Below are 27305 nucleotides of genomic sequence, written 5' to 3' on the forward strand. Positions count from 1 at the left end.
GCTTGTCTGCTGTCTTAAACCAATATGGAGATAATCATAAACCAATATGGAGATAATCAAAGTGCTCAGTGCTTGTGCGTCCGGGTGCTCCCCTCTCAGTCCCCTACTCACCGGACTGTTAATGGAATCAAGCCTTTATATTATTCTCAACGGTCAGGATCCCAGGAAAACACCAGGTATACTGTACCCCAGATCACTATCTCCTCTTACTCAGATCTCAGCAGTCTCAAATTAATATCATCCAGGAACAGATCCACCATATAAAAGTTCGAATAGAAAGAGACCTCATGGTGCAGTATTATCGACTTTATTAAAGATCAAATAAAATTGCACTTACAGTGTTGTATACCAAACATGCGGTGTAAGCTCCTAGCTTGGGACGCCAAACATTCCTTTGCGTTCCACCCGCTCAAACCGGAAGTGACGTGGTCCGTGAGAGTAACGGCTTGATGCGTTTCGCTCTGCCAATCGGAGCATTCTCAAAAGCGAGCACAAGCACTGAGCACTTTGATTATCTCCATATTGGTTTATGATTATCTCCATATTGGTTTAAGACAGCAGACAAGCACTGAGCACTTTTTGTATGAAGAGGAGAGTTTATTTACGGTCACCAAGCGCTGGACACTTTAAATAATATTTATTTGGATTTATTTATATATTTGTGCAAATTAGTTCAAAAGTAATATCACATAGCACTTTATAATTATTTCTGGATATTTTGTATATTTATTTATCTGGTTTTATCTATGTACTTATGGTATTAAGATAATATCATTTAGCACTTTATAATATACTTCATGTATAGGGTATATTTCACATGGTATGGTATTTTTTAGAATTTTTGCACATATTTAAGCACAATATTTGCACATATTAATAGCACGATATTAATCACTGAACAGCGCTGATACTTACCTATTTAACTTATGTAAAAGGTCTCTTCCTTTTTTATCAGCAGCAGCTTATTCCAATTTTTAATATATATTATTTTTAATATATATTATTTCTTAAGATATTTATTACCTAAGCGCAGGCACTTTCCAATAAAATTCTTGTACACAAAATGTGTAACGCCCCCCAGAAAGATTTCCTGCTTGTGTGATTGTGTGTGTGAGCGACTTCCTGATGACGCTTATGTAGCAAAATGCATTGAGGTCCAGCACTTCCGACGTCACTTCCGGTTTGCGGTAATTACAGCTTGGAACGCAGAAGTAAGGAGCGGCTTCCTGGTGATCAGCATAGCGGCTCCCCTGCCTGCATTTTTATACTGCCTATGTCAAGTGCCTGTGTGGCACTAGAAAACGTGAGTTGTTTTCTTCTGCTTATTTTTTAATTTAATCAATATATACTGCACCACGAGGCTTTCTCCCTGTCATTTTCTTGAGCCACTTAAACAGGAGTTTTGAGCCATCCACTCTGAGGGAAAACCACCCCTGAATCCCCACTTAGGAAGAGGGTGTCGCTGAAAGATCCTTTAAAGAGCTCTACCTGCACCATAGGTCCCTTGAGGCCTAGATGCATCTGGTAAGTGACCCTGGCTCATTGGGTGAAGGATCAGACACCCATTGCGTCACTTTGGCACCCCATCAATAGTAAGAAGCACGTTAAATAGATAAAAAAATGCACAACAAAGCACCACGCATTTTAGGGAATATTCACATTATATATTTTTTTATGAACGGTCTAGGCAAACGCATTATTGTGTAATCATTATATGGTGTGTCGCGGATTGGTGTTTATTTATTGCATGAAGTATATTATTATGTATTGTATCACTCATAATCGCAACACGCGAACCGTGTAAGATTAAGCACCAGCACTTTATTCATTATATGTTTACAATTTGCTCATAGTTTGCACTTCACCTACTGTGTTTCCCCAAAAATAAGCCCTATCTCGATTATCGGGCGGGCTGCAATATAAGCCCTACCCTGAAAATAAGACCTAGTAAATCTCCTTAAAAACACTTTTTAAATGTTGGCTAGTGTCTGTTTGCTGCTATATTTAAAACAAACAGGTTTGCACCCACCGCTGCCCCGCCGGAGGTCCTCTTCTCTCCTCCCGGCTGATGTCTGCTGCTGCTTCCTCTTCTGAGCACGTCAGCCAGGGATCGCGGTTATTCTTTCCTCCCCTCCTACCTCCAGATGTCGTCTTCAGCGCACTGACGTCAGCGGCAATCTCGGCTCTTCTTTTTCCTCCTCTCCTCCCGCTGACGTCTGCGCCCCCTCCCTCTTTAGTGCACGGAGCGGGCTGATGTCACCACAGCAGAACTCTTCTCTCTAATCATCACCTCAGAGATAATAAAAGCTGTTAAACGGGTACTTTTACCGGTATACGAGTATAAAACTGCACTGAACCTCATACATTGCTGTAAATTAGAGATTAGGACCAATGGTTCAAAGGGAAATAGAGATGACTCTACCGGTATTTGAATAAATGTTGTTTAATGTACATACCGTAAATAAATAAGCCCTACCCTGAAAATAAGCCCTAGTGTGTTTTTTGTGACTAAAATTAATATAAGACCCGGTCTTATTTTCGGGGAAACACGGTATCTTTATAGGTAATTTATTTGTGTACAGTCACTTTAGCACTTTTTAATTGGTGATACTCACTCCATTCATATTGTTTCCTTCACTAACTGAGGTTGTGTTTTGGAATAATGTACTATAGGTGTTAGCGCCTCACATTCCACCTGATAGTGTGTATCCAGCTTTTGGTCCGCCCTGTCTGATCTGCCCGCTTTGCTGAATAGTTAAACTGATTGACTCCTGGTCTGTCCTGTTTCCAATGACCTTACACTTTCACTGACAGATAAGGAGACTTGTCAGTGCTCTCTGCACATGCAATGTCTAAGTGGATAACATACAGGGCTTGATTTACTAAAATTGGAGAGTGCAAAATCTAGTGCAGCTCTGCATAGAAACCAATCAGCTTCCAGGTTTTATTGTCAAAGCTTAACCCCTTCAACCCTAAGCCTTTTCCTGACACTTGTTGCTTACAATTTAAAATCATTGTGTGTGTATGTGTATGTATGTATGTATGTATATATATATATATATATATATATATATATATATCTATATATATATCATTTTTTAGCAGAGACCCTACTGATCATCTTAGAAAAACACTGCCAGAAGACATGAGTCTAGATATGCAATTGAGCATGCTGAAATGCAGCACCCTGGAGATCTTCCAGCAGTTCATCAGGCAGTGTGCAGTTTATTTTTATTTATTTATTTTTTTAAACCTTGTCTCATCCAGTTTTTGTTTCTGGCACATGTATGAATGTCCATCCACTTCAGGGAAAGCACCTTTCCAACTTTTTAAGATGTTCAGTCTTGCATGTCTGGCACTCTTTTACTTTCTTTGTTCTGGAAAATATCCCTTTAAACCTGTTAAAACATTTTAATGTACTTAAATGTTTCCATCACATGCCCCCCTTTTACTCCCCTCTAAGCTGTGTATATTAAGTCACCTGAGACTCTCTTGAAAAGCTTTGTACTTAATACCCACTGATATTTACTATGCTGTTTACAAAATCAAAGCAATAGCAGAGATTGGTTCATAAAAAATGCAGAAAGGTAAAATGTCCTGTAGTGATCTACCATGGGTGACAGAATACTTTCCAGGCTGACCAAATAAATAGTTATTGCTAAATTATAAGATTGCGATCAACTAAAACACTAATATAAGTGGTATGGTGCAAAAATGCAAAACGAAGTGCAAAATATGCACTGTAAGGACCCGTGACTGCGCCAACATATTTCCGGCTCCCGCTGACACGCTTATGGAACGCGTAAGGCGTCCGTGGCGTTTGTGAATTGGAGACCGTTCTATTATATCCTTAGTGCCCTGTTTTATCTACAAAATGTAAGTGCATCCATCTCTTAATAAAATTACTTTAATTAAACGTACTTCACTATCGAGACCTTTCTTTTTCTTTTTCCTGGTATGCTGGATCGGAGTCCCATTTCTAGGTTATTTAAGCGGAATCTTTTGTGAATAAGTGGAGGTGGAGCCTTTCTTTGATGCCTGGTGTCCATGACCATATGTGCTCTATTGACCCCTATAACAAGGGGTCCATAGCTTCTGGTAAGCACATACACACTGTGATCTGGTGGAGGTGTATATTGCTACCCACTGTATATCTAGAGTCTCTTGATATTTGGATAATCTGTTTCACAGTTTATGGACTTTATTTAATGGACTTTACTATGGACACTTATTTGGGTATTGATTTACCATCACTCTGCAAAATTTTTTGCATATTTTGCACTTTGTTTTGCATTTTTGCACCATACCACTTATATTAGCGTTTTAGTTGAGCGCAATCTTATAATTTAGCAATAATTATTTATTTGGTAACTATTTTCACTTTTATGTGTTGATTGCTGCTTCTAATTTTGGAATTATTCCACGCTAACTTTATCTTTTATTATCATCAAATGTTTCACTTTTATACATATTTGTTCCTTTTACACACTTTTTCATCCATTTGCGTAGGTTTTTGGTTCAGCACCTTATCTTTTTCTAACCAAAGCAGATGGGCCTGCTCTAGTTTTTCTGACTATTTGATAGGGAATCAGTTAGGGTTAAAATACGTGCTGACTTTTGCACTGCACCCTTATCCTTTTGGTATTTAGCGTGTTACAGACAATTGCTTCAGTGTTTTGCATAGGTTAGAATGATTAAGGTAAAGTTGGCCAATTTGAGCTTGCTTCATCAATAAAAAACCCCAATATGGACTTCAATAGTGCTGAAGGTAATAGAAAGGGTTTGGGACTTTAAATGAAGTGAGTGACAGACAGCTTGATAACATGGCATATTAAAAAGTTTTTCTGTATATAAATAAAATGTCTCATCGTATTGAATACATATATGGGTATTGATTAGTACATGCTATACACAGAAAGCTAAACTGTTGCTCATATATACACATAGTAATAATGTGAACCAACTGTACTCCACATGACGAATACAATGAGGGAGCACAGTTGGTCTAAAAAATAAACGCCTGGGCATTAATTGTTTATTTATATATACATTCACACTCAAGCAATTAATAACAGTAACCAATTCATATATGTACATCAGAAGTATGAGCGAAAATGTACTCCTTTGTCATGGGGTGAATAGATGTTTTACATAATTAGTATACTAGACCGATAAATCATAGTTAAATGGCATGAAGGAAACCAAAAAGCTTGACACTTTTCGTGGATTCGCCCTACTTCCTTAGGAGCGGATGCACAACCTTGCTGCAAAAAGTATATAGGTTTCCATATAGTCTGATAATTAACCCTAACGGAGAGAGCTAAAAGTTTGATAAGGGAGGAAAATGTTACCCATCCCTCGGATACTTACATAATGGATAAAGAGAAATGGGAAACCCTGGCGTTTAATGGTGTGTGTTGATAGTAGCAAAATTTCTATATAGTGTTTTTGTTCAAGTCTATATACGGTCTGTTGGGCTGGCTGCGTGTTCGTTTTTGCATCCGGGAGCTGCGATGCCCGCCGGGAAGATCCGGCGTGGAAGATCCGGCGAATGTTTACCCTTTGCGCATCGGCCCCACTCCCTGCACGTCGACGTGACGTCACAGCAGGGCGTCATGGCATCGGCGCTTCTTTTCACATCTTTGCTGATATGGGAGAGAGGTGTTTTGGCGTCAGTTATGGGCGGCGGTTGCTGCTCTGGCGGGGACGCCTCTTTCCAATCCTTCTTTTACGTGAACCTGGGAGGCACCCGTGGTCACGCCGGTGCATACATATATCCCCACTTGACTAAGGCTCTAATCATTTTCAATAGCAGCAGTTCTGTACAAGACACTAGTGTTATAATTTATTAATTTTATAGAAATTTTGATATCAACACACGCCATTACACATGACACACCAGAGCTTCCTATTTCCCTTGGGACTGTCGTGTGTGCCTGGTCTCTCCGCGGGGTTTACTACCACAGCTCCCGGGGCAGACACTTCCATCGGTTTTGTCTCACAGCACCGCATGTCATGAACTTTAACCATTATGTATTTGAGGGATGGATAACATTTTCCTCCCTTTTCATCACATTTTTTTTCTCTCTCCCTGTTTGAGTTAATTATCAGACTATATGGAAACCTATAGTCTGATATACTTTTTTGCAGAAAGGTTGTGCATCTGCTCCCGAGGAAGTGGAGCGAATCCACGAAATGCGTCAAGCTTTTTGGATGCCGTCATGCCATTTATCTGTGATCTATCTGTCTAGCATGCTAATTCTGCAACGTCTATTTACCCCATGACATGGAGTACATTTCAGCTCGTACTTCTCGTGTACATATATGAATTGGTTACTGTGTGTATGTATGTATGTATATATATTAAATAATCAATGCCCAAGCATTTATTTATTAGACCAACTGTACTCCCTCATTGTATCCGCCATATGGCGTATAGTTGGTACACATTAATACTATTTGTATATATGAACAACAGTTAGGCTTTCTGCTTATAGCATGTATCAATCAATACCCATATGTATTCAATGCAATGTGATATTTTATTCATAAACAGAAATAAGTTTTTTATTATGCCATTTTATCAAGCAGGCTGTCACTAAGTTCAATGAAAGTCCTAAACCCTCTCTCTTACAATTAGGGATGGGGGATGGGGGCATGCTTCCATATGCTCCATTTAAAGTTCCAAAAAAAAAAAAACCTTCTAGTCAATAGTGCTGAAAGCTGCTGTACAGGAAAATTGGTGATTAGTCTGGTAAACAAGTCCACAATACTGGTGTCGTCATTTGACAAATATTGGTTTACAGCAAATTTATTTCCCCACCATGCTAATGTGTTCTTGTACAATTTTGTAAGAGATCATGTTAGCTTTTAACTGTTAAAATAGGGTACAAAGTCAGGTGAAGTGGAACTTTAGCATGAAACTTTGCTAGCAGGTAGGCTCTTCTGCAGTAAATACTTTTTAAATACAGTGCTATTCTTGCATTTCATGCTTTTTGGAGTCCTGAATTAGAACATAATAAGACCAGAGACAGCCAGGCCACTAATATTTTCAGTAGCATGTCTGTCAGCAAAGTCATCCCAGGTTTCTTTTAAAACAAACATAAACTCAGTTATACATGGCAAAGCTGATGTATCTTTGCTTGACCCAACAGCTATACATGGCAAAGCTGATGTATCTTTGCTTGACCCAACAGCATCTCTGCAAACATCCCACCCCATCCCACATTGCTAAGTATTTCCCTTGCAAACAACCCATTCCCATTCCACAGTGCTAAGCAGTGTCTGGGCAAGCAACCCATTCCCATCACATGGTGCTAACCAGTGCCTTGGCAAACAACCCAACCTTATACCTATGTCAAGTAGTTCCCCAGCAAACAGCCCATTGCTATCCCACAGTGCTAAGCAGTGTCTGCGCAAACAACCCATTCCCATCCCACGGTGCTAAGCAGTGCCTCGGCAAACAACCCATTCCCATCCCACGGTGCTAAGCAGTGCTTAGGCAAACCCCCCCCATTCCCATTGCACGATGCTAAGCAGTGCCTTGGTAAACAACCCACCCTTATACCTATGTCAAGTAGTTCCCCAGCAAACAGCCCATTCCTATCCCACAGTGCTAAGAAGTGCCTCGGCAAGCAACCTATTCCCATCCCACAGTGCTAAGCAGTGCCTCATCAAACAACCTATTCCCATCCCGCAGTGCTTCGTCAAACAACCCATTCCCATTCCACGGTGCTAAGCATTGCCTTGGCAAACAACCCAACCCCATCCCACAGCGCCAAGCATTGAATTGGGAGACAACCCATCCCTATCCCACATTGCTAAGTAGTTCCCTGGCAAACAACCCATTCCCATCCCAAAGCACTAAGCAGTGTCTCGGCAAATGACCCGCCCCACAGGACTATTTGCGGTAATTTCCTGCCACTTGAACTAGAAGTTCTATAAGCACAGAAACCTCTCCTCTTGCATTTCTTAGGTGGATGAATCCTCACTGAGGGAAACAAACTTGTGCATTTTTTGTTTGTTGATTGACACTCGACACTAGCCTCATCTCATGCTTCATAGTCCGAAAATATTTTCTAGGAATCTGATTCTGTCTGTTAAGAACATATTTATATTCATATATTAACAACAAGGAGGAATCGGAAATGTCTTGCTAAAAATCCTTGCAGCATGGTTGTTGATAGATTTCGCAGTAAACTAAGGAGTGCTTAAAAATACAAGTCATGTTTTGTACTTTGGTTTTATTTTTCTGAGGCTTTGCTCATTCAGCTGCTTTGGATCTGGAGCAAACCCTACTGCCTTGAATGATATCCACATTGTAGGTTATGGTAGTAACCTAAGACTCTTTGGCACATATTGTGATTTTGTTACATGGTACTATTTCAATATACACGCCTTGTGAGAGTTTTTATTATGACTCCTGACTGTGTAGATAACTTGTAATATTATAAAAAGATACAAGGATTCACACCCTAAAATTCCACAGCTTGCTCTCTGCCCTGGGAAGCCAAGTTTTACAATTCTCTCACAGAGGATATTGTAGCATTGCTCAGATGTGGATGGTACAGCCAACGGGGGTTGAATATTCCATTGCAATGTGTGAAGTGCTGGGTAAGGCAGAACGTAGAACAACCATTAGCAACCTGTTTGGTTTTGTAGATGTAATTTGTGCTCCCAGTCTAAAATAAGCAAGTGTGCCATTTATAATATCCATGTCCTGTTCAGTGTTCTCTGTAATAAGGAATTTGAAAGTACGCTGCACTGGCCCTACATAGGGCTCATGTCTTAAAGTAGTGGTGTTCTCACTTGACAATCCATTGCTTTCAGTGGCTTTCCAGATTGGATCTAAATGGTGTGAGGAAATGGCAATACTGCCCAGAGGTAAGGCTGTATGTACACCAAGCTATGGTTGCCCGGTATGCTAGGTTGGCCTAAAACAGATTTTCTCAGCCTTTTTGATCAGAGGAACCCTTGAAATAACTTTCAGGTCTCCGGGAACCCCTGCTAAAAATTACTATTTATCTTTTGTTCATCCATGGACACAGTGCTCCTTAAATCATAATTAGTGGGTTATATTGCCTGCAGGTTCCCTCCTCCCATCCTTTAAATTAGGGATGCACCGAATAATCGGCGGCCGAACATTATTCGGCCGAAAATAGAAAAAATAGCACTTTCGGTGTTCGGCCGAATAAGTCAAAAGGCTGAATAATTTTGTGCCGAATAATAGGGCTGAACGATAGTCGATATGATATTGACTATCGTTCTGTGGCCGTAGGCAATATTCATATCGCCGAGGTCACGATATTTACAGGGGGAAGGGACTCGGAGGAGGACAGGAGGACTCACAGACTTCCGTGTTAGGCAGGGGAAGCCGGGACACTTCAGCGGTGAGCATACATACATTACTCACTCGTGTACTGCAGCCCGCCCCACACATTCAGTGAGTCTTACTCTCCTCCCTAGTTTTTTCAATGGCACATTCAGGAAGCCAATCACGCCGTGATTAGCTGCACAGCGAACCAATCACGCGTGCCTGCACACCTGATTGGTTCCGCTGTGCCGCTACTCACGGCGTGATTGGCTTCCTGAATGTGCCATTGAAAAAACTAGGGAGGAGAGTAAGACTCACTGAATGTGTGGGGCGGGCTGCAGTGCACGAGTGAGTAATGTATGTATGCGGCTGTGCTCCTTTCCAGGCTCCTACTACTACCACTATGAGAGACTGTCTGTCACTGTATAATCTGATCGAGTCCACACTGACACTGACTGTCACTGAGTAATTGATGTTACCACATTAACCCTGACCTGCCCAGTGCCCTGTATCTGCAATTAAAATTTACAAGGCTGCCTGCATGCTTCCTGATTTCCATTCCCAGCATCCTTCCCAATCCCTACAGTGTCACTAACATTAACCCTATGGTACAAGGCTGCAGTGTGCACTGAATCCCATTCCCTACAGTAACATTTAAGGAGAGAGACATGAGAGGACAAGAGAGAGAGAGAGAGAGAGAGACATGAGAGGACAAGAGAGAGAGAGAGTGAGAGGACAAGAGAGAGAGAGAGAGACACGAGAGGACAAGAGAGAGGACAAAAAATTGGCAAAATAAATGGAAAAAATGCAAAACACCGCGTTCGGTATTCGGCCTTCGGCCTTCGGCCAAACATTTTATTATTATTCGGCTTCGGCTTCGGCCAAGAATTTCATTTCGGTGCATCCCTACTTTAAATTCCTCACTGAGCTGGGCTTCCCCAACTCTCATTTCCCCCCTGTCTGAACCTAGAGTCTGGTGGGGGTTCCAGGGCAGAGAATGCAGCAGAGACCCCCTGGGGTCTGCCCCCGCTATCCCCAATCTGTACAGCAGAGTCTTCCCTAAACGTGTGTCCTACCATCGGGGGGGGGGGGGGGGGGGAAAGATCATGGCATAGTTGGCCATGTTTGTGTAGCCCGATGATGTCACTGGGCCATTTTCTCTTAGTCTGAGAGATGCTGGTGACAACTGAAGCCTCAAGGGGATGCCAAAGCTCCTCCTCCTCCTTCTTAGTTTACTCGTTCTGTGCCCAGGACATATGAACAGGGATAGCGTCCATGATGATGCTGGGTTAGAATTTTTGGCGCTCCTGCGGTTAGTAGGGTGAGTCTTTGGGGGTCCCTATTGTATATCTCTCTCTCTCTCTCTCTCTCTCTCTCTGCTGATAGGTACCCTGAGCCTTTAGGGGATCCTTTAGTGGTGCTAAAATATTGTTTTTTGTACTGCAAGGTCTTCCTTTCCTTATGGAGCCTCAGGGTCACATCTCCCCTACTGACCCCCTCATGGAGGTGGCAGGTCCCGGGAACCCCAGCTTCCTATTGTTGCACTGACGGTGGTCCTGCATTCCTTAGTATCCCAGGTGGAAGTGGCCTATGGCCAAAGGTCCAGGAGGAAGGCCTTCCCCTGCTCAGGCTGCTGAGCCACCATCTGAGCCGGATGCTGCTTCTGAGCCAGATGCTGCCGTGGACGCGGCCTGTTAGTGAGGATAATTCCTCCATGGTCTCAGCAGTGAATGAAAAGCTGCTGGTAGACGCACTTATCATTTAAGTGCAAGAGACTTTAAAAATGGAGGATGCGGCTGATGTAGCCACAGACGTGGCTGTGTTTGGTATGCACAAGTCGCATCATACTCCAAAGGTGTTTCCTTATGTGCCCTATTTTGACAGGTTTTCCTGTAAGGAATGGGAACAACCAAAATGACCCTTTGTGGTCCCCAAGCATTTTTCTGTACATTACCCTTTTGAGGAGTCACTTTTAAAAAAGTGGACTAGTCCACCAGTGGTGGATCCTCCTGTTTCCAGGTTGAATAAAGCAACCATCATCCCAGTAGAAGAATCCCTGTCCTTTAAGGACCCAGCTGACCGGAAAGTGGAGGCTGTGGCACGCAGCATGTTTACTATGGCTGGTTTGGCATTGCGGCAAGTTTTTGCCTCAGCCCTGGTGTCTCAGACCCTAACTGAATGGGCCAAGCTTTTGCGCCAGAGCCTGGGGGGGTAAGCAGGTCCTGCTGCCTTTGTTGATTTAGCAGACCAGTTGGTCCATGGGCTGTAGTTTATTTGTGATGCAGATTTGGATACAGCTCCTGTGCTGTCCAAACTTTCTGTTTCAGAGGTGGTGATTAGGCGCATGCTGTGGCTTAGGAATTTGTCCACAGACCAAGCCTCTAAGAAAGCTCTCATTGATCTGCCCTTTCAAGGCGATCGCTTGTTTGGGGCTACCCTGGATGACCTGATTAAGGGTATCACGGGGGGGGGGGGAAGAGTACCTTCCTGCCACAGTCAAGGAAAGGGAAGGAGCCTCGCCACAGACAGGGGCCCTCCTCCTCAGCCCACAGAAAATTATTTTGTGCTCCTGGGACAGAGAATAAGAGAAATAGATCTTTTAAATCTTCCTGGGGATGTTCCAAACAACCTTGGTCTGGTAAGCCTAGAGCTAGCTTCCACGGATCCACCAGACAAGATCACCAGACTACAGCATGAAGGTCTGCCCTCATCCATTATTGGGGTGGTGGGATATCTTTGCTGGTTTCCGGCCCCGTGGACTTCTTTGGTGAGCGCCAAGGAGATCCACGTAATGCTTATTTTGCGGGTACCCAGAAAGGGGGACAAAGCTTCTCCTTTTTAGGTTTTATAGGTCCTGAGTGTCCTTGTGCGCATTTTGACTTTACCGTAAAATCCATTTCTCTGATGTTCGACGGACACAGCTCCTGATTCTTCTTAACCGTTGGGTTATACTGCTCCCTACAGGAGTAGGACACTAGGCAGGAAAAAGCTTGACTACGCCTATGGACAGAAGTCAAAAAAGCTCTCATTGTAATATGGTAAGTCAAAAATCCCATTTTCTACAACTTATGATACATTAGTGTGATGGTCAGTGGAAAGAATACTCCTTACACTTGTAGTCCTTGGGAAGAATAACCCCCTTAGTGATGGTTAAAAATATCAATGGTGTCATTGCGATCTTATGTGGGAGGCAGAAATTGCTCTTTGATCCGGGAAGCCCTCGCCACCTTTTGAAGATCCCTAGTTAGGAAACCCTGGTCTAGAAGAATAACTGTTGCTTACAAGAAGAGTCATCAATTGGGGAATACTGTCTGATGGGCTAACGGGATATATACACTCTAGCAAAGGGGACATTCATTGCCAATGGCACTGTAAAATCCTATAGTCACAAGAATGCTGTTTCCTGATCCTGCCAATTTCAAAGCACATTTAAGCTGGCTACACATTGTACCGTATAAAATGAGGTCAAACCTAAACACAGTCGATCTGTATGCAAACAGGCAGGTCCTTGTACTACATAGTTGAAAGTAAATCTAAAGGAAATTGTAAAATAAACTTGTATAATGTGTAGCTAGCTTGATGTTTTTTGGGTCTGTGATCAACAGGAGAACTTTTTGGCCAATTAGTCTAATGTAAATGATTGATCAGCTGATTGCAATTGTTTTCCATTAGACTATTGCTGGAAGAGTCTACACAAAAAGGATTGTCCCACAACCATTCATTATCTGATATTTACCCAGTCATTACCAAATTTTTGGTGCGTTTTTTAATGTCTTTAGAAGTGCATTTACAATTTTCACGATTCATTTGGGCATCACAGCACATAAAAATGCACAGAAAATGGGACCTCGCTCATTTTTACTAACACTCTGCAACACTGTGCACAGATGTGAACATTGGGTAGATTTAATGTGTTTTTTTCCCTGACACCTGCTTTTTTATGCATTACAAAATGCACATAATGCAAAGGTGTGAACCAGGCCCTAAGGTTTCATAGATATTTGTGGTCTTCACTATTGAATCAATAATTAAACCTGATCTCCCCTCAATAGAAAATCTTGGTTCTCCACTGGTATGTAAAGTATGTCTATCTGCATTTAAATTAGTGGCTCCAAGACAATCAGATTATATAGCAGTTACTTTGGTGAGAATATAACTGGAGCGAAATGGAAACTTCATTTTAAGTCTAATATTAGACCCTGCTTTGGAAAATTCCTTTTAAATGATCACAAGCTGAGAATAGCTAAAGAATTTCAACTTTCAGCAAAGAGCATTCACCAGGAATTTTTAACCACTTACGACAGGCCCTGGGAAAGTGATATTTATTGTGCTGCTCTATTGTTTATATCAGCTGGAAAGCAAGCTCTTCATTCTTGGATTTATTTTATGCTCCCTCTAAATTAGCCTGGCAAAGTATTATTTTTGTCTGGTTTGTGGACAAATTTATTATTTCTGTCCTCCGCTCGACAAAAAAACTCAATTCCTGCTATTTTGGTTCCATGCCATACATGGCACGAGTTTTCAGATGGGACACCGGGCTTTCATTTCTTGGCATGGTGCTGCAAAGATCCGTAAGCTTGATGGGATCTTTCTTCTAATGCTGTGATGGTGTTCAAAGTTCTTAAATTGTTCTGATAAATTTAGCAAGCTTTGCAACTTTACCGCTTGCTGGTAATTACCTGGGATTAGACTGCACTTCTGAGCAGCAGAAAGTCTCAGGTAACCAAGGAGATATTGGAATGAAGCATACATGCCTCCCTTTATCCCAAACCACTTCTGAATTGGTAAAAAAAAAAGTCTGCCACTAAGAATGAGCTTGGTCAGTAAAACTAGGTGTATTTATAGTAATTCACCTCTACTTAATATCACAATTTTTCTTGAATCTTTAAGAGAGCAAACAAGCAGTGCAGTTAGGCACCACACTAGAATCTGCTTAAAGTGGAGTTCCACCCAAACGTAGAACTTACGCTTTAAATAGTCCTGACCCTCTGACATGCCACATTTGGCATGTCATTTTTTTTTGGGGGGGGGGGGGGGGGGGTTAGCAGGTATCTAGTTTTGACAGGTACCAGCTCCCACTAGGCGGCCCGAGCGAAAGTTCTCCTGTTGCTCTCCCTTCCTGCATTCTTCTGGGACATGTCACAGGTTTCAGAAGATTGCCCAGCCATTCAGGATGTGCAGCTGAAAGCGAGGAGCGAGGCTTTTGGCGGCCGCATCACTGGAGCATGGGACAGGTGAGTGTGTGTTTATTAAAAGTCAGGAGCTACACTTTGTGTAGCTCCTGACTTTTAATAAACCCAAAAACAGCTTGAACTCCACTTTAAAGGTTGCACAAATGTAACAACCCCCCTTTAAAAAAAAAAAAAAAAAAAAATTAAAACTGGTTATTCATATTTGTGGTGTGTACACCAGTTGTCGCTTATGAAGATGGTGTAGGGATAAATCGGGATCTAATCCTAGAAACATTTGTCCTTAAAGGAGAGGTGCAGCCAAACAAGCTTTGGTTGTACTTCTCCTGTTGATCACAGGAGTGCAGTTGGTTCTGCACTCCTGTGACCTGGTTGCAGCCAAAAGCGGGCTGAAGCCCGCTGTCTGTTGGCTTCACAGAGCTGGATACCATATGGTCGGTATCCACCCGGGAGCCTGAACCGGCACATGGACCAGCACTGCTCCAGTGAGCTGGGGGGGGGGTGGGGAAGAGGCGGTGGCTGACCATCACCAGCTCTCTGCTCACAGGGCACTGAGCAACTAGCGATCGGCGGTCTTTAATCACTCAGTTCTCAATTTTAGAGCCGGCAGGGGACAGATGCAGCATTAGAGATATTGCTGATCGCTCGATGCTGTATCCATCTAGGTAAGTAGGATTCTTAAAAGAAATTCCAAACTACTCTTTTTAATATGAATTCCGGGCACAGTAAATTATTACGTAGTTACAGTGCTCAAGCTTGGACCAGTATAACTATGTATATATCATACCTGGCTGATGTCCCTGGAAGCTGCAAATCACTACTTCAGCACCGCAATTTCAGTAATCTACACTTCTGGGTCCCGTGATGAGAGGCTGGCCTAATGCTTTGTGAACCCAGGGAGTCTGCTGCTCAGCACAGACTCCATGCCTGGATGTCGTCATTAACAATATACTTTACATGGAATGTTTGATTTGTTTTTGCTGCCAGCTGGTGGTCTTCTCACAAATGTCCTTCCTCAGTAAAGCAAAGCTATTGTATTTAGGATTTCTTCAGTGCATCCTTGCACATGTTATTTAACACTTGCTGGCTATTCAGGCATTGAAAGCTCTAAAGAGAAGCATAGGGTCTAATTTAAATTGATATTCAACCCAAAAGCAAACATTTTATTGTATTGCAGATTACCAGTTCTTAGACATGATGGCTGCATTCATTTTCCTTTTTTAGGCTTGCTTTCTTCTTTTTCTCTTACGTCCTCCGACAGTCGCCGCCTCTTCATATTCGTCACATATGGGGTATTAGACTTTGCTCCGAAGGAGTAGCTAGGCAACAGAATATGTTAACAATAAAGCTTTAACATATCCCACCCTCAAGGGGTGGTCCCCTCAGTCAATACCCTCCTACTTCCTGCAACCATATCTCAGTTTTAATGTCTAGCTTGTCAGGAGTGGCTGGCTCTCTCTGTGCTGGGACTTTTTGTCCCAGACTCTTTCTTCTTTTTGATATTCTGTTTGAGTTTTCTCTCTACCTTTACTTAGCTGTTATTTTTGTCAGCATTAGTTAGTTCTTCGGACGAAGAGGATCATGCGGACTGGGTCTCGGGCTGATCCCCCTGGTCGCAGGTCGTGGGTCAGTGGCTTCCCAGTCTGCCATCGAGCGTTCAGCCAGGTAACGCTCCTGGCACAGTGAACGACCCATCCCTGTTCGGTGCAGGGATGATTGGTGAGGTGGCTACCTCACCGGACACTGTGCGGTTTCTGAACCGCCATTGTGTGCGTCTTGAATTGCGACTCTCCCTGCCTCATGTGCAGCGGCTTGTTCGCCTGTGCGGGTTCCCCACGCCATGTGAGGTAAGTGTATCTATGTGGGGACCTGTCTGTCTGGGGGGGGTCTCAGTCTGGGACTGTGTAACCTGCCTTTAATCACACTGCTTGTCTCCCTATCTCTCGGCTGCATGCTGTGGGCTGCAAGGGGGGGGGGAGCTGTATGACACTGAGTATGTCAGGCTGGGCAGTGTGAGAAGCTGTGTGCTGTGGGGCATGTTTTTAATGGCATGTTGGGGCATATACAGCGATCGCTGCGGCGATCTAACATGTATCCATATAATGGGATAATATTGTGTGTGATTTTATGCACTGTGGAGCGGCGATTTCGGCGCCAAACGACGCCATTTTACCGGCGCCCGCTCCGGCCGCATGGTTTACATGCACGGCGGCCATTTTCTTGTAGCCTCCATAGGCTTACATAGAGCGCCCTGGCAGCATCACTTCCTCTCTCCTGGAAGCACCGATCGAGGCAGCAGCAGCAGCGGAGTCTCATCAGGTTTTATCCTTCTATTCCTGTGTTCCATTGCCTGTATTCAGTCTGTATATTCCCTGTGGGGGTCTCATTGTGCCTGAGTGTGGTGCGGTGGGCTGCGCTTGCCGCGCTTGCTGTAAGGGGGCAGTTAACCCTTGGTTGTCTGGCATACAGGGGCAATGGATTCTCAGGAGGGCAAGTTTCCCACAGTATTGGTGGAAAGCCAGGGGACCGCTGTTTCCCCCCCAGGGGGGGATTTAGCCACTATTGTGGCTGGCCTTGCTGCACAGGTGCAAATGCTGGTGGCTGCTCAATCTACTAAACGGCCCAGAGTTGCTCTGTCCTCTGATTCTGAGGGTGAAGGTGATGGGGCTGTTCTGGCGGGGACCCCCCTATCGGGGTCCCGCTCCTCTCTTGATCTAGTGGGGTCTGAGGTAGAGGCTGAAGTTGAGGGGGTTGATAATTCTCCCCCTGGCTCGCCTGAAGAGCTTGCAATCATGGATGAGTTGATTGCTTCCATTAAGCAGACGCTACGTTTGCAGGACGAGGTGTGTCCCCCAGCTGCCTTGGCGGCTTATGGGACGCAGAGAAAACGCAGGACGCCGCAGGTTTTTCCCTGCAATGCTGATTTTCAGCGCGCTGTTAAGGACCAATGGCGCGATTTGCGCAAGCCTTTTGCGGTACCAAGTAAATTTAAGCTGCGTTATCCTTTCTCGCCTGCCACTGATGAACGGTGGTGTGTGCCTCCGCCAGTGGATCATGCTATTGCGGTTTTGAACAAAGCCACTGCGATCCCTGCAGAGGGATCCCCTGTTTTCCGTGATGCCACGGATAGGAGACTGGAGTCTCTTGCCCGTCATACTTATTCTGTTACGGGTTCTATGCTTAAGGCTCTGTTTGCTTCTCTCATGGCGGCCCAGGCGATCGCAAGTTGGACGCAGATGCTTAGGCGCGTCCTAGTGGCCGATTCGGCCTCGGCGGCGACCCTGGATATGGTGGATCAGATCCACCAGGGTGTCATGTATCTGTGTGATGCGGACCTGGACCTGATTCCGTTGGCCGCGCGTGTGCACAGCGTGGCGGTGTTGTCTCGCCGCCTGGTTTGGTTGAAATGTTGGTCGGTGGACCAATCTTCACGTAAAACCTTAGCCAATCTGCCTTATGATGGGTCTCGCCTTTTTGGGGAGTCCCTGGATGTGTTGATTAAGGGGATTACCGGGGGTAAGAGCACTCTCTTGCCCCATTTCCCCAAGGCTAAGGGGGCTTCTGGGAAGAAGCATGCTCATTTTCGGCCCCCTCAGGGGTCCTTTCGTGCCTTTCGGCCGCACTACAAGGGCAAACCGTTCAAGGGCCAAGGCTCTCAGAAGAAGCCCTGGTCTGGGAAACAGAAGTCCGGTCAATCCGGACCTGCGGCCCATAACAGTTCGGCCTGAAGGGGCGCCCTCACCCAGTTTTGGGGTGGGGGGACGCTTGCTCGGTTTTCTTCAGCCCTGGTTGGCCCGTGTGAGGGACAGATGGGTTCTGGAAATCGTTCGATCTGGTTACAAGATCGAGTTTCTCTCTCGGCCGGAGAGCAGATTTTTTCCCTCAAATCTTCAACTGTCTCCAGAGCGCCTGCGGGATCTGCACCTGGCGGTGCGGGACCTGAGGGCTCAGGGAGTGGTGGTTCCGGTGCCTCATCGGGACAGATTTCGGGGGTTTTATTCCAATCTGTTCACCGTGCCCAGGAAGGAGGGCAAGGTTCGTCCGATTCTGGACTTGAAAGCTCTGAACCGCTCTGTGCGAGTTCGCAAGTTCCGCATGGAATCCCTGCGCTCGGTGGTGGCTGCCCTGGTTCCGGGGGAATTCATGGCCTCCATCGATTTGAAGGATGCGTACCTTCACATCCCCATATTCGAGGGTCATCAGAAGTACCTTCGATTTGCCATTGCGGAGGATCACTACCAGTTTGTGGCGTTGCCCTTTGGGCTCGCCTCGGCTCCGCGGGTCTTCACCAAGGTGCTTGCACCGGTTCTGGCATTATTGAGAGCCCAGGGCATTTCTGTCCTGGGGTATCTGGGCGACATTCTGGTTCGGTCTGCGACCAGACAGGGTCTGGAGAAGGACCTGTCTGTCACAATGCAAACTCTGCAGGAGTTCGGTTGGACGATAAATGTTCCAAAGTCGACACTGAGTCCGTCGGTTCGTCTCCCCTATCTGGGAATGATACTGGACTCGGTGCAGGCGAAGGTCTTCCTGCCGGAAGACAAACTCAGGACTCTTCAGGAGGAAGTCAGGTCCCTCAGGGACGTTCCACACTCGTCTCTGCGGACGGGTATGAGATGTCTGGGATTGATGGTCTCGGCCTTCGAGGCGATTCCTTTCGCGCAGTTTCACACGCGGGGTCTCCAAGCGGAGATCCTGTCCAGGTGGGACGGGCGACCTCAATCTCTGGATCTTCAGATCTCGTTGAGTCATCGCACCAGGGAAAACCTTCTGTGGTGGCTCCAGTCCCCGTTGGTGTCCGGGGGCAAGTCGTTTCGTCCGATCTCGTGGACGATAATCACCACGGATGCCAGCCTGTCGGGCTGGGGTGGTGTTCTGGGCGTTCTGTCCGCCCAGGGGACCTGGTCGGAGGGGGAGTCTTCCCTTCCGATCAACATTCTGGAATTGCGTGCGATGAGGCTCTGTCTTCATCGCTGGACGGACCGGCTGCAGGGCTGCCCGGTTCGGGTGCAGACGGACATTGCCACGGCGGTGGCCTACATCAACCACCAAGGGGGCACCAGGAGTGCCCGAGCGGCTCGAGAAGTGGCCGACATTCTGTCTTGGGCCGAGACTCATGTCCCGGCGATAACGGCGGTTCACATTCCGGGAGTGGAGAACTGGCAGGCGGACTATCTGAGTCGCCAGACCCTGGATCAGGGGGAATGGTCTCTCCACCCGGCTGTCTTCCAGATGTTGTGCGCGAAGTGGGGTCTTCCAGATGTGGACCTGTTCGCGTCTCGCCTCAACTACAAGGTGAAGAGGTTCGTGGCAAGGACGCGCGACCCTCGGGCAGACGCGTCGGACGCGTTAGTGGCCCCGTGGCATCAGTACAGGCTGATGTACGCGTTTCCACCGATTCAGTTGCTGTCCAGGTTCCTTCGCAGGTTGCACTCGGAACGCAGCACGGTGATTCTTGTGGCACCGGACTGGCCTCGCCGGTCCTGGTACGCAGACCTCGTGAATCTGGCGGTCGACGCTCCTTGGCGTCTGCCTCTTCGAGACGATCTACTGTCTCAAGGACCGATTTACCATCCTGCTTTACAGTCGCTGGCTTTGACGGCCTGGCTGTTGAGACCGAGGTCCTGAAGGAGAAGGGTCTCTCTCCAGAGGTCGTTCATACTTTGATCAACGCGAGGAAGTCTTCCTCGGGGAAGGTTTATTACCGTACTTGGAAGGCCTATTTTGCCTGGTGTGAGTCCAGGGGGTTTTCACCCCGCACGTACTCGGTTTCCCGTGTGCTGTCTTTCCTTCAGACGGGTGTCGATCAGCGTTTGGCGCTGGCTACGATTAAGGGTCAGGTGTCGGCGCTGGCCGTTCTGTTTCAACGTCCCGTGGCTTCCAACTCCTTGGTTGGCACTTTTATTCAGGGTGTGCGGCATCTGGTTCCTCCTAGGAGGGATCCTTTGCCCCCTTGGGACTTGAATCTAGTTCTATCTGTGTTACAACGTGCTCCTTTTGAACGTATCAGGGAGATCTCGTTGTCTATGTTGTCCAAAAAGGTCGCCTTTTTGGTGGCGATCACTTCGGCTCGCAGAGTGTCGGAACTGGCGGCTTTGTCCTGCAAGTCTCCGTACCTGGTTGTTCATTTGGATAAGGTGGTCTTGCGACCTAATCCTTCTTTTCTACCGAAACGAGTTTCGGAATTCCATCTTAACGAGGATATTGTTTTGCCTTCGTTGTGCACGAAGCCTAAACATCCGAAGGAGGTGAGATTGCACTCTCTGGATGTTGTTCGGGCGATAAGGGTTTACCTTAAATCGACTGAGTCTTTTCGTAAGACTGACTCCTTGTTTGTTCTTCCAGAGGGTCCTCGGAAGGGCATGGCGGCTTCCGCCTCTACCATTGCCAAATGGATCAGGCAGACCATTGAACAGGCCTATGCCTTGCAGGGGAAGGTTCCCCCTGTGCCTGTGAAGGCGCACTCTACTAGATCACTGAGTACGTCTTGGGCCTGCCGTCATGGGGCTTCTGTAGCCCAGGTGTGTAAGGCGGCGACTTGGTCGACCGTGCACACTTTCACAAAATTCTACAAAGTAGATGTTCAGGCATCGGCGGATGCTTCCTTTGGCCGCAAGGTTCTTAGTGCGGCTGTTCCATAGGGTCCCTTGTTGGGGACTCCTGGCTGTTGGGATAGTTTTTTGTATCCCCTGGTTTTTTTGTCTTTTCCTGGGTTGTTGCTCCTGTTGAGCACTTATTTTGCTGTTGCCCAGCTGGTTTCCTTCCTTTGGTAAGGTTCCTTTCTTTGATGTGGAGACTGCGTTGCCTTTCGGCGCGGATGCGTTTCCCACCCCTCATGTTTGCACTGCTTTGGGACGTCCCCATATGTGACGAATATGAAGAGGCGGCGACTGTCGGAGGACGTAAGAGAAAACTGAATTTTTGTAAAATCTTACCTGTAAAATTCCTTTCTCTGAGTCCTCCGACAGTCGCCGCCCCCGCCCCTCTTTTGGGGTTTGAATGTATACTCTACTGCTATTCCACTAAAACTGAGATATGGTTGCAGGAAGTAGGAGGGTATTGACTGAGGGGACCACCCCTTGAGGGTGGGATATGTTAAAGCTTTATTGTTAACATATTCTGTTGCCTAGCTACTCCTTCGGAGCAAAGTCTAATACCCCATATGTGACGAATATGAAGAGGCGGCGACTGTCGGAGGACTCAGAGAAAGGAATTTTACAGGTAAGATTTTACAAAAATTCCGTTTTTCATCTAGTAAACAGGCCAGTACAGTTTGGAAAATAATTTTATCCCCTGCAGATTTTGTACATTTGTCCTCTTACAAAGAAATGAAGGGTCTATCATTTTTATCAGGGCTGCTGTTAGAAATCACAGGGCCCCATACAGCCTACCTGAAAGGGCCCTTTCTCTCCCCCCCCCCCCCAAAAAGTGACTGAGGACATAGCTTTATCAGTACTTTTCCCTGTAGCCTCAGCTGCTCAGATGAATGAATAGGAAGGGCTCTGAGGTTTCCTGCTCAATCATAAACTGAAGTATTAAACACAGTGTGCTATGCTTTAGTGATGAATGGACACAGGAGTGATTGGTACCAATCGCTCACTGTTTTCATTCAGGAAAGGAAGGGGCCAGTAAATTACTTATTTACCAGCCCCTTCCCCGGCTTTCCAACTTAAAACATCACCCTGTGTGCCCTCAGCAGCTGCTGGTGGGAGAGGAGGGAAGCTGGCAACACCGTGGGGGAAAGGAGCACACAGGGGAACCCAGACAGCAGATCGAAGGGGTGCATATGCTAGAACCAATCCCCTTGCAGCCAGAGGAACAGCTGGCAGCGCTGCAGGGGTGGAGGTGGGGGGAGGCAGAAGAGGATCAGTGTCTGTGCAATGAGACAGTGAAACTGACCCTCCTGCTCATCAGGTGCCTGGGCCCCCCTTTTGAACGAATGGGGGCCGGGCCCAGTACAAGAGGGCTGGCTGTACTGGCTTATCAGCGGCCCTGATTTTTATCATAGGTGTAGTTTAAATGACAGAGACAGAATATCAACCAAAAATTCCAGACAAAACACATGATACAAATGTTATAAATTGAGTTGCAGTTCAGTGAGTAAAATAAGTATTTGATCCAAAAGCAAAACATGACTTCGTACTTGGTGTAGAAACCACAGAGGTAAGATGTTTCTTGTAGTTGGTTACCAGGTTTGCACATATCTCAGGAGCAATTTTTGTCAACTATAAAGGCTTAAGGTTTCTTGGCTGTTGCTTGGCAACTCGAAGTTTCAGCTCCCTCCATACATTTTCTATAGGATTAAGGGCTGGAGACTGGCTAGGCAACTCCATGACCTTAATGTGCTTCTTCTTGAGCCACTCCTTTGTTGCCTTGGGGGGGGTATGTTTTGGGTTATTGTCATGCTGGAAGACTCATCCCCTACCCATCTTCAGTGTTCTGGCTGAGGGAAGAAGGTTGTCATTCAAGATTATACAATACATGGCCCCGTCCATTGGCCCTCAATGCGGCAAAGTTGACCTATACTTTTAGCAGAGAAACCGTCCAAAAGCATAATGTTTCCACCTCCATGCTTACTGTAGGAATGGTGTGCTTAGGGTCATATTCAGTATTTTTCTTCCTCCAAACACAGTGAGTCAACGCCAAAGAACTTAATTTTGGTCTCATCTGACCACAGCGCTCTCTCCCAAACCTTCCCTGAATCATTTAGATTTTCATTGGCAAACTTTAGGCGAGCCTGTACATGTGTCTTCTTGAAGAAGGGGAGCTTTTTGGGCGCTGTAGGATTTTAATCTGTGTATTGGATTACCAATGGTTTGTGTGGTGACTGTGGTTTCAACTGCTTTGAGATCATTCACAAGCTCCTCCCATGTAGTTCTGGGCTGATCCCACACTTTTCTCGTGATTATCCTTACCCCATGAGGCAAAATCTTGCATGAAGCTCCAGAACAAGGGCGATGGATGGTTATTTTGTATTTCTTTCATTTGTGACTAATCGCTCCAACAGGTGTCTCCTTTACACCAAGCTTCTTGCTGATGGTCTTGTAGCCCATTCCAGTCATGTGCAAGTCTACATTTGTGTCCTTGACATCCTTTGACGGCTTTTTGGTCTTGCCCATGATGGTGAGGTGTGAATGGAAGAAAGAGATTCTGTGGACAGGTGTCTTTTATACACATAAAGAGTTGTCCTTAGGAGAGCACCTTCTTGGGGTCCTTTCACACGGGCGGTCCGTATGTCCGTTTTTTCTCCCATCTGTTTGCAGATGAAAAACAGACATAATGTATGTCTATGGGATTGCGGGCGTTAGCGGATGACCATCCACTGACATCTGTTTTGCTTCCATTCAGTTCCGTTTTTTGAGATGGAAGAGAACCCTATTTTTCTTCCGTTTAAAAAAATGGAACGGATGCAAAAACGGATGTCAGTGGTGTCATCAGCTAACGTCCGCAATCCCATAGACATACATTATGTCCGTTTTTCATTTGCAAACGGATGGGAGTAAAAACGGACATACGGAACGGACCCTACAAAAGTGTCATCCGTGTCAGTTTAAAAAAAAAAGGTGCCTGAGTGGAAAAAATAAGGGACTGTGCCGTGTGAAAGGACCCTTAAATTGACAGGACTAATCTGTGTACCACATGAGCACATACTCTAGCCAGTCTGTGGGAGCCAGAATTATTGTTGGTAGGGCAGCAAATACGTATTTTACTCACTGAACTGCTACTCAAATTCTAACAATTGTATTATGTGTTTTGTCTGGGTTTTTGGGTAATATTCTGTCTCTATCTTTTAAAATACACTTATGATAAAAATTATAGACCTTTCATTTCTTTGTAATTGGGCAAACTTACAAAATCTTCAGGGGAATCAAATAATTATTTTTCTCACTGTAAGTCTGTTGTTTTTCAGACTAACAAACTCTCCACCAGACAGTATCAGTTGAGTATCAGTTGAGATGAGGCAAACCCTTTAACATTCGCAGGGGTGTTTACAATGATCAGCTTTTATTTATTCATGTAAAACCTTTATCCCAAAAGGAAAAAAAATATTTGCTGTAATTGCATATAAAGCATGAGCTGGAGTTTGGCTTCAATTTGTTAGTATATGTAAATCTGCTAGTACATCTAATAGCTCCCTCTCCCCAGACTGACTATGCTGCTGTCCAAAGGTGTACCCTATGCCCCTTCATCCAGAGTGGGGGCACTCTAATATAGGAGGTGTGTTACTGGCCAGATCATCAGGTGAAAACAGAGGGAAAAAGCCTAAGTTAAGAAAACGGATGCAGCCACCACGTCTTTTGACTGGTAAGCTGAAGTATATTATATTTTTGAGTTTTGGGATTATTACCACTTTAAAGCCTAAGCCCTAAGCGAACCAAAAACAAAAAGAAATAACATGACAATGTGTTACAGCCAAGAGTGTCTCATTATATCTTTCCTATCATTCTGCAGGTAAATCTCACTTGGCGATTGTACAGAGAGTGAACAATGAAGGAGAAGGGGACCCGTTTTATGAGGTGCTCGGAATTGTTACCCTTGAAGATGTGATTGAAGAAATTATCAAATCTGAAATCCTAGATGAGACCGATTTATACAGTGAGTTGAAATTAGGAAATTGGATTAAAGCTACATTTCTTTTTTAGCACAGGAATTTCTATATATTCGATTTGTGGAACCAGCAAGTGGTGCCCTTTGCATTTGTAATATATCAGACCCAGTAGCTTTAATATTTACTGACCCACTAACTTAGAGAAAAGTGCAGACTTCATTTCCCACATACTAGTTTTAGGTCTGTTCTTCGGGAAATATTATAACAAGAGACAAGTTTTTTTAGACGTTCATCTCATATGGCCTCCATAGTTCAGGATGTGTAGGGTGCTGCCGAAATGCCCCCCAGAAATGTAATTTCCAGCTTGTGTAATTGGCTCACTGATTTTCCCAGAAGTCTGCACTAAGATGCAAGTCAGATTTCCAGCGTCCCCTGCAACAAAAATGTAATTTTCGGTGAGATACTCCCAATAGTAAGATATGACTAAAGGAATGCTGGCCCTGCAATTTTGCTCATTAGAGGCCGGCAGGTGCAGCAGCTGGGTATTAATTATGAAACCACTCCCATTAGACTCATTCTGCACATGGGCACAGACAAAGCGTTTTTTTGCTTTAATTTGTTATAAAATGTAATCTGGTCCTCATCTGAGTAACAACAATAGACAAACACAATGTGCTTAAGCCCCGGTTCACATTAGTGCGATTGCGGAGATCGCATGTCATTCGAAGCGCACTGCTCCTAAATTACATGCGATCTCATGTGCGGTGCGAATTATGGCTGAATTCGTACCGCATCCGCACTAAACTCGCACATGAGCCTTTTTTTTTATTCGCAGCAGAATCGGATCGTATAGCGGTTCACACTAGTGCGATCCGATTCTGTGCAAACATGCAGATCGCACTGCGATATGCGATCGCACCTGGGGGTGTCGTTAACTTTTAATTGACACCCCCTGCGTATCGCATATGGCAGTGTGAACTGCCAGAGGTGCGGATGCAATGCGGGATCACGCTGCATATTCACAGAGTTCCCGCATCGCACAAATGGGAACTGGCACTAAAGGGTAAGTGCCGGTTCACATTTGTGCGATGCGGGAACGCTCCGAAAGGTTTAAAAAATGTCAGGGATCTGATCTGTCCGCCACAATGTCGCAGTCCCGCTAAAAATCGCAGATCGCTGCCATTAGTAGTAAAAAAATAGAAATGGCAATCTTTCCCCTAGTTTGTAGACGCAATAACTTTTGCGCAAACCAATCAAAATACACTTATTGCAAATTTTTTTTTTTTTACCAAAAATATGAAGCAGAAATTTTTTTTGGGGAATGTTATATAGCAGAAAGTGAAAAATATTTTTTTTTTGCGGAATGGTCGCTTTTTATGTTTATAGCGCAAAAAATAAAAATCGCACAAGAGATCAAATACTACCAAAAGAAAGCTCTATTTGTGGGAAAAAAAAGGACATTTTATTTAGGTACAGTGTCGCACAAACGCACAATTGTCCGTTAAAGTAACGGCGACTTGCAAAAAATGGCCCAGTCATTAACCTCCCTGGTGGCATGATTGTTTCCGATTTTAGGTACCATTATTTTGCATGTAATTCTTAAGGACGAGCAGCCCAAACCAACTATTTACATATGATTTTTTTTTTTACTGTGCGTTCTTCTTTATAACATCTCGGGTATGATAGAGTTTGAAACATAAAATCATAAATTATAATATAATAAATAACTATAAATAAATTAAAGTGTGTGTATATGTGTGTGTGTGTATATATACATATATATATATATATGCATAGGTGTGCGCAGCCTAATGCATTAAGGTGTGCACAGCAAAGCTCAAACACACACTACCGATCACTCACGATATGCATTCAGAAAGGGAAAAGAGCAATTTATATATTTATTGGCCCCTTTCCCCACTTATCCTAAAACATCCCCACAGCAACAGCTGGCTGGAGAGGAGAGTAGGGAAGCAGAAGAGCTGTGGGGGTAAGGGGGATGGGAGCCAGGGCAGTAGGGGGAATCTGTGCTGCACAGGGTGGGCACACCTGGCACACCTTGTGCGCACGCCTATGTATATATGTACAGGAAAGGGCACTGGGGGGCAAACTAATGTCAATTTATTTTATTTTGTAATGTAATCCAATAGGATTACAATATATCAGTGTGTTTTTGTGTGTTTTACTTTTCAAATTTGCCGCCGGTTCCACCCCCTGCGAGCGTCACGTCGCAGGAGACAGAAGCCGGGGCTCA

The 27305-nt window shown here is 45.0% G+C and overlaps 1 protein-coding gene across 3 annotated transcripts in view; it reads left to right on the top strand.

Annotated features, from left to right (window-relative positions):
• CNNM2 (cyclin and CBS domain divalent metal cation transport mediator 2) overlaps window positions 1-27305 on the top strand; it is a 269756-nt gene that overhangs the window by 167430 nt on the left and 75021 nt on the right. For all 3 annotated transcript variants that reach the window (XM_082268396.1, XM_082268397.1, XM_082268395.1), the window contains exon 2: window positions 24955-25098. In XM_082268396.1, the coding sequence (XP_082124522.1) occupies window positions 24955-25098 (144 nt within the window). The remainder of the gene's footprint in view (window positions 1-24954; window positions 25099-27305) is intronic.

The sequence above is a fragment of the Pelophylax lessonae genome (assembly GCF_965119305.1).
Source record: "Pelophylax lessonae genome assembly, chromosome: 9".
NCBI lineage: Eukaryota > Metazoa > Chordata > Amphibia > Anura > Ranidae > Pelophylax > Pelophylax lessonae.